The sequence below is a fragment of the Microtus ochrogaster genome, chromosome 1 (assembly GCF_000317375.1).
Source record: "Microtus ochrogaster isolate Prairie Vole_2 chromosome 1, MicOch1.0, whole genome shotgun sequence".
Classification (NCBI taxonomy): domain Eukaryota; kingdom Metazoa; phylum Chordata; class Mammalia; order Rodentia; family Cricetidae; genus Microtus; species Microtus ochrogaster.
In genome coordinates this window covers 114,410,537-114,419,073 of record NC_022009.1, presented here as the reverse complement: position 1 = coordinate 114,419,073, position 8,537 = coordinate 114,410,537, and the positions used below count along the sequence as shown (strand labels likewise).

General features: G+C 38.8%; 1 protein-coding gene across 2 annotated transcripts in view; it reads left to right on the top strand.

The window, feature by feature from the left end:
* Ift80 (intraflagellar transport 80) overlaps window positions 1-8,537 on the top strand; it is a 78,002-nt gene that overhangs the window by 44,226 nt on the left and 25,239 nt on the right. For both annotated transcript variants that reach the window (XM_005344094.3, XM_026783188.1), the window contains exons 9-12: window positions 1,103-1,282; window positions 4,463-4,581; window positions 6,599-6,673; window positions 7,915-8,078. In XM_005344094.3, the coding sequence (XP_005344151.1) occupies window positions 1,103-1,282; window positions 4,463-4,581; window positions 6,599-6,673; window positions 7,915-8,078 (538 nt within the window). The remainder of the gene's footprint in view (window positions 1-1,102; window positions 1,283-4,462; window positions 4,582-6,598; window positions 6,674-7,914; window positions 8,079-8,537) is intronic.

Here is an 8,537-nt window from a genome sequence, read left to right as displayed (position 1 = left end):
CTGGAACTAGCTTTTGTAGACCAGGCTGAGTGCTGCAGTTTCTTGCGCCCTTTCTGTGGTTTTGGTCCTGGGGATTGAATGCAGGACCACACCTGTGCTGAGCAAGTTTCCTGCTGTTGAGCTTCATTCTCATCCCCAAATAATGAATATTCTGAAAGTAACAAGAGCCATGGCTTGTGTACTTGATGCTTTCATGATTTTGAATGCATAGCAGATGTTTTGCAATGTTTTTGTAGTGACATTCTCGAACTGTTATAATCAGAACTTTTAAAAGAGATTATAGAAAACCTTCAAGTAAATGTCTTTTCCTACAGGATATTTTCCACATTATTACGTAAAAGTTAAAGTGGTTTGCTTTTTGGCAGTTCTTGAGCTATTTGATATACTGTTTTATTTTGTTTCTGCTGTATACTTGAGAAAATTCTGTCTGTATTTCATTATACATGTTATAATTGTGTTAAGAAAAGCACCTTTAATAATTTCAGATAAAAGTACATTTTTTCATCTGGCCCTAAAGATGACAGTGATCAGTTTCCAACAGACAAGGGCACTGAATTACAAGAGTGAACAAATCTTAGCATTCATCGTATCTCAGTCAACTTTAGAAGTTGTCTGTGTCTGTGGATTTTCATGCAGCAGCTCCTTTTAGACAGTGGTTCTCAACTTTCCTAAGTCTGTGACCATTTACTACAGTGCCTCATGTTGTGAGGACCCCGACCATAATATTATTTTCATTGCTACTTCGTAACTGTAATTTTGCTGCTGTTATGAGTTGTAATGTAAATATATGCTATACAACCCTGGTGAAAGACCTGTTTGACCCCAAGGGTTTGTGATTCACAGGTTGAGAACCACTACTTTAAGGCACCAATATCTTCCCTGATGGAATTAGTGTGTTCCAAAGAGATATGTGTTTTTACCATTAGCTCCACTGCAAAATATTTAAAATCTAAGAAATAAAATATGAATGCCCCCAAAAGATACTCCTTCAATATCACCTTCGTATCTTAATATGTATATGTGTGTGCAATTTAAAAGTTCTCAGTGTTTTTCTGTTTGTTTTTTGGTAATACATTTTTCTCCCTCCTCTTATTCCATCTAGTGGTCATATGCTTTAGAAAAACCCAACACAGGCAGCATATTTAATATCGCGTGGTCTATTGATGGCACTCAGATGGCTGGAGCCTGTGGAAACGGGCATGTTGTCTTTGCACACGTGGTAGAACAGCGCTGGGAGTGGAAGAACTTTCAGGTGACACTAACGAAGAGAAGGACCATGCAGGTAAGAGCATGTTGTGAGCTGACTGAATCTGCTTCTTTCCTCTCTACAGAAACTGTACTATACTATACTCAACTTCTTTCAAGGTCTGAAAAGAGTTGTGTAGGGATTTTAATGGGGATTACATTGAATCTGTAGATTGCTTTTGGTAAATGGCCATTTTTGCTATGTTAACTCTATTGATTGATGTGCACGGAAGATCTTTCCATCTTTGGTATCTTCTTCAATTTATTTTTTCAAAGACTTGAAGTTCTTGACATACAGGTCTTGCACTTTCTTGGTTAGCGTTACATCAAGGTATTTTATTGCTCTCACTTCTTTTGATGTGTCTTCAGTGACATCCTTGCTTTCTGGTGGGACAAGATAGTTCAGGCCTCTTTTGTGTATTTCCTCAGGACAAAGTATAAGATGATGTAAGCATCAAGAGATTATTTGAGAGTAACCCTGCCCTGAGCAGAAAGGTGGGCACACCTTACGATACAGCACAGAGCAGCTTTGCTGTGGTTTTAAGATTGTGAGAGGGATTACCATGTACTCTCCATTTGCTCTTATGGAGCTGAGGTGTTTGTTTCAGTTTGGTCTGCTCTGCCGTAATTGGAGTCATCCATTTTCCCACGAAGGCCTGGCTTCTGTGAAGAATTGTTTGTATGGACACTAAAGTTAGGTGCTACATACAATGATCATGACTTCTAGACAAAATGGATTTGATTTTCATAACTAAAAATAAATCATAAATTTAAATATACTAAAAGTCCTAGTACATACTTAAGGTTATAGAGATTTTATTTTTTTTACTTTTTATTTGCTGTTCTTATCTCTTAAAAGAAAAATTTGATTCCCAAAGACATTAACAATTCTACATATATAAAAATAACACATTCTTCTTCTTCTTCTTTTTTTTTTTTTTTTGAGATAGAATTTCTCTGTGTAGCCCTGGCTGCCCTGGAACTCATTCTCTAGACCAGGCTGGCCTGAAATTCACAGAGATCTGCCTGCCTTTGCCTTTTGAATGCTGGGATTAAAGGCGTGCACCACCACCGCCCAGCCACATTATTCTTATAATATGTTATTAAGTTCTAATTAATATTTTTGTACTTGAAAAAATATAACCATGCCCATATATGTAAACTCCCTTTCACTTTTGGATAGAAGATAATGTATTAAACATGCTATTCTGTATCTTTTATTGTTGCTTTACAGTTCTTCATTTTGTTTTCCAACTCTACAGCATGTGTAAATTCACAGTGGTTTATTCAAGCTGCTGGCAGACATTTGGGCTGTCTCAAGTCTTTCGCTGTTATTGATAGTGCTGTGTGAGTAGCCTGCACAGCTGCTTATGTAACTATGACTGTTGTAACCAAGAGTGCATGGGCATGCATAGCCCATGTCATGATGATATTTGGGGAACGCATATGTAGCAGCTGGCCAAGCTTTCAGGTTAACTTTTTGTATTTTATACCAAAACTTGGTAGCTTGTCAACAACAGACTTTTTCCCTTATAGGGCTAGAGGCTGGGAAGTCCAAAGCCAAAATGCCAATAGACATAGTGTCCAAGTAGGGTCCCTTCTCTCATTGCTGGAGCTTTCTAGCTGTGTCCTTACTGGAAAGTGGCAAGTGCCTCTTTTTTAAAGGCATAAATTGATTTCCTGAACACCCCACGAAAGGAGTTGAGGGGACACCAACACTCAGAACACAGGCATTTGAAGACATACTTAGAAGAATGACTTCCTGTCTTTCATTGCACTGGTAGTTAGCGCTTCACGTTATTATTTTCATCTGAGGAAAGGGCATTTGGAGGAGGGTTTAGAGTGGCTGGTTTGCAGGTGTCAGGCATTGCTTTTCCTGATTCCCTCACCGCATGATGCGCCTTGGCCTTGTGCATCCTGCTCTCACCCAGAGCTTAGAGAGCTTAGCTTACCCGCACTCTTTCCTGATTTATTGTTTGTTCCTCGACTTCAGGACTTTTGACCAAAATGGCCAAATGCTAAAATCCTTGCAAATTTGTCTGTTATTTGTTTGTAAGATTTTTTTCTCACAATGGAATTTCATTCAGCTGTAAAGAAAATGAAATGATGAAATTTCCAGAAAGTGAAAATACTCATGGGGTCCTGCTGCTGTCAGCTCTTCCTAGAGAATCTTCTCCAGAGGTTATTGCCGACTGCGCAGACTCAGAACTGATGGGTACAGGCGGATTAGCTCCCAGGGGGACTGACTAGCAGGGTACCAAAGATCAGAAGTGAAGAATGGACAAGTCGGCTAGAGATCCTGCTAACAGGGTGTGAGATAACGGAGGTGATGGGCTGATTGTCAGGATGCAGACAGTCATGGTGTTGATTGGCTTCAGATAGGCAGCTCAGTAACTTAATAACTGGATGTAAGGGGCAGTTAGTCCATGCAAGCTATGGCAGACTAAAGCAGCTTCAAGATTGCACAGAGTAGGATCGCGCTTTTTCCTAGTAAGTGTTTTGAATCTCCCCTTTCCATTTGCTTCTTTTGTTGTTATTGTTCTTTGTTTGTTTTTGAGACAGGGTTTCTCTGCGAAGCTCTGGCCTTGAACTCCAACGTCTCTGTGTGTCTAACTCCTGAGTGCAGGGATTTAAAGGTGTGCATTACCACACCTGACTCCAGTTTGCTTCTTAACCTTCTTTCTTACCTGTTTTCATCTATGGAAGTACTTTCCCTTCTCTCTGCAGTTTGACTTCTGTACTGTACATTAAAAAACAAAACAATACCTCCTCCACTTTTGATTTTTGAAAGCAATTATATCTCTTTTTCTAGAACTTAAAATATGAAGTAAAATCTAACCAGAAAAGAGATATTCTTACTCTTTTGGACAGAAATCATATGGTCTCTTTCCAGCTTCTGTAAGTCACCCTCCTCTAACTGCTTCTCACTGCTGGAGCATTTTTAACTTTATCCCATTCCTACATTGCTTAGTTTGGCATGAAGATTCAAAATCCTTATAGGTCTTTTCTATTTATTTCTAAGAATTTTTTGTATATGTACTTTCACAGTTGACTTTTATATCAAAGTACATCAGCTTGTGCCTAGATGAATACTTTTTATATTCTTAGCTAATTAAGGGTTCGTTGAATTTTTGTGCATATTAAAATCTTACTAGCTTATCTAATTAAAATTTGGTTTTTTAAAAATGTTAATTTTTTTCCTTTTCTTTCTGCTTAGGTTCGTAATGTTCTCAACGATGCCGTGGATTTGCTGGAGTTCCGAGACAGAGTCATCAAAGCGTCTTTGAACCATGCACACTTAGTTGTTTCCACGTCTCTTCAGTGCTATGTGTTCTCGTAAGCATCTTGCATTTCCTAAAAATCCAGAGTTTTTGTTTGAAACAGAGGTTTATTTTCAAGTTTTCATATCAATACCGTTTGGTGTGACCTTTCTCAAAACTTTACTGATAAGCACCATATCTTAGACCAGAATATAAGGAAACACTCTAAGCTATAATGAAAATAGATCTGATGAAGTTTGTGCTTCAAAGGTTAATACTTCTGAAACTGGAACTATCTCATGTGATATGGTGTTTACTTACAGTTCCTAAGGCTTTGGTATAATCTGAACTCAAAGCCCAGGGCTTAGGACAGCCGAGGAGAGGAGCCAGCAGATTCACTGTAGCAGGATGACTAGCAGCTAAAGAGTTCAGAAAGGACATGGGGTTCTGGTAATCCTAAATGTTCGCTGATGGCCCAGAGCTGTGAGAGAGTGAAAGTAAAATACACTCAGTGCCCTCCTTACTAGAGGGAAGAATGGGAATATGCTAAGAGCTTGGCTGAGAATTTGAAGCACACTTGGTATCAGGGCAGAAGCAGACGGACCTCATTCACGGGCTGTGATTACGATGATGTAGAAGTGTATGGTGTGGCCGATTGTAAGCTACCAGCATGACTTTGCTGAACGGGAGAGGAGATGCCAGTCAGCATACACTGCTGCCACCATGTAGTTCGGGTGTGTATAATACACTGGGGCAGATGAAGCTGGAGGGATAAATCCTGAGCTTTTGTTACCTTTGTTTTGAACATAATTTGCCTATTATAGTAAATTTATATAATTTAATTTTGGGCAATGGCTATATTTAATAGTCAACTTCCAGCCAGATGGTGGTGAAACATGCCTTTAATCCCAGCACTTGGGAGGCAGGCAGATCTTTGTGAATCTGAGAGCAGCCTGGTCTACAGAGCTAGTTCCAGGACATGCTCCAAAGCTACAGAGAAACCCTGCTTCAAAAAAACAAAACAACAGCAACAACAACAACAAAAAAAAACAGAGAGAAGGAATTATTTGTGCATCTACTCTTCACTTCATTGAGTAAGCATGATTGCAGCTTACATTTACAGGCTACTTTACAGACATAAGTTTGTTTTAATCCAACAAAACACTAGAAGATCTATAGGAAGAATAATTTTGTTCAATGTGTTATTTTTGGATTTGTGTGTATGGGGTTGCGGTGGATGACAGGGTCTTAGTTCTGGCCTAGAACTCACTTTGCAGATCAGGCTAGCCTCAAGCTCAGAGCTCCACCTGCTTCTGCCTCTTGAGTGCTAGGATCAAAGCTGTGTGCCACCATGGCTAGTGTCATCATGCTATTACTACATTCTTTTGTTCAGTGCTGATCTGTATCAGCAGCTTGTTAGATACCTCTCTAGCTCTTTATTATCTTCAACAAAGACTCTTAGTTTACAGAAGCCAAGCTTGTTAAAGTCATGTGGCTGGGATGGTGCAGCCCAGTGTTTAACCCAGATCTGCCTCACTCATCCTCAGCGTGCCATGCTGCTGCTTCTCAGAAGAGGAACTGTTAGACAGCCTGGCCAGACTCAGAGGTGATGGCCAGCAGAACAAGGGCTAGCTCTTCGGAGTCCTAAGTTCATGAGCCGTAACTCCAGTGAGCACTTATTTATGGAAAGACTGTTGTACTAATTGCTGGGGACACAAAATCTCTGCTTTTTAGTTGAGGATACATACATGCGAGTGAATAATTTTAGAGTAATATGTCAGGTGCTTTAATAGAAATATGTATGTGAGCCGGGCGATGGTGGCGCATGCCTTTAATCCCAGCACTCGGGAGGCAGAGGCAGACGGATCTCTGGGAGTTCGAGGCCAGCCTGGTCTACAAGAGCTAGTTCCGGGACAGGCTCCAAAGCCACAGAGAAACCCTGTCTCAAAAAAAAAAAAAAAAAAAAAAAAAAAGAAATATGTATGTGACAATTTGTGAAATTAAACTTACCATTTAAGATGAGTAACTGCTTGCTTACTAAAATGTGTTTAGTATTTGAAATGCTGATAAAATTCATTTTATTCATCTTTTAGTACGAAGAACTGGAATACACCACTTATATTTGACCTCAAAGAAGGAACTGTTAGTTTAATTCTCCAGGCTGAAAGGTAATTTGTTTATATCTTACTGTTGGGTAGCTCATGCAGCAGTAAAACACTCTTTAAAACATCTTAAAGGACTGGAGAGATGATGAAGTGGCTAAGAGCACTGGCTGCTCTTGCCGGGACCTGTGTTCAGGCCCCAGCACCCACATGGTGGCTCGCACCATCTATAACTCCAGTGTCCTCTGATGGCCTCCTTGGGAATTGAATGTGTGCCATACATTTATATACATGCAGGCAAAACATGAATATACCTAAGATAAAATTAACTTTTTTCAAGACAGTGTATATCTCTGTAGCAGCTCTGGCTGTCCTAGAACTCACTTTGTAGACCTGGCTGGCCTCAAACCCACAGTGATCCAATCATATCTACCTCATGAGTGCTGGAATTGAAGGTATACGGAAAAATACATCTTTTAAAAAAAATCTCATGAAATGATGTGGTAGTCATTTGGGATCAGTCTGTTTCTATTATTTAAGAACTAAAAATAAAGTAGATCAGTGGGAAAAAAAGCAAATGAACAGAAAGCAGGGGACCAAGCTAATTGTCCCGTCAGTCTCTCATATTGATACTCTAATGTTACTGTGTTGAACTTTTCATACAGTTAAGATTAATATCTAATAAATTTCTTGATAATAAATTTAATATAATGGATATATAATCTACATGTTACTTTCAATATCTTTTTAGAATATAAGTTCTGAGAAGAAACTATTTTATTACTACTGATCTTTGCCAGTAAGCCACAGCCATGTGGCGATACACAGATTAATGGAGATGGACTAGTTTAAGATATAAGACTTAGCCAGAAATACGCATAAGCTATTGGACAAACAGTATTGCAAATAATTTAGCTTCTGTGTGGTCATTTCAGGGCTGAGCAGCCAAGAAACAAACAAGCAGGCTCTTACAACAATCCATACTGGAAAACTTTGCCTTTGCATGGGGCTTCCTTCCCAAGAGAAGAAATGAGTTGAGGTCATAATGTAAATGAAATCAAATTTTAGGAGATAGTCTTTTGATTTTGGCCATTTTTATTTTCTTTCCCCACCTGTATTTAAAAACAAAACAAAACAAAAAAACCCAGAAAACAAATCAAAACAAATCCTTTCATTTTTTAAAATATTTCAGTCTTCGTCTATATACTTACTGCAGTTGTAGGATTTACATTTTTCCCTCCAAGGATAAACTCTTCTTTAATAGAGAAATGAAGATACAGTTATCTTCCCATGTGCTTTTCTCTTAGACATTTCCTCCTGGTGGATGGTGGTGGTATCTATTTGCACTCCTATGAAGGGCGCTTCATTTCTTCTCCAAAGTTTCCTGGGATGAGAACAGATATTCTGAATGCACAGACTGTGTCCCTGAGTAATGACACTGTAGCAATAAAAGACAAAGCTGATGAAAAGAGTAAGTCTAGCCTTGTACAGTCTCTCATGCCAACTTTTCGCGCAGTTCATAATTCTGTAAAATTTTCATGAACTTTCATTCCTTCATCTCTTTCTCTTGTTTTAAAATGTGCATTGGTGTTTCGCCTGCATGTATGTCTGTGTGAGAGTGTCAGATCTTGGAGTTACAGACAGTTGTGAACTGCCATGTGGGTGCTGGGCATTGAACCTTTGTTCTCTGGAAGAACAGTCAGTGCTCTTAACCTCTGAGCCAAATCTCCAGCCTTCTTTATCTCTTAGTATGTTAGCATTATGTGGGAAAATTATGAATTCCATGATTTGTCCTAAACATGAGTTAAATAAGAACTAAAATTGTCATACTAACAGAATAAATATATGTTGTCTCAAAATCTAAGACCAGTGATAAATAAATCTTTGTATATTCATCAGGGAATTTCTTCAAGATTATGGTTCTAAAATA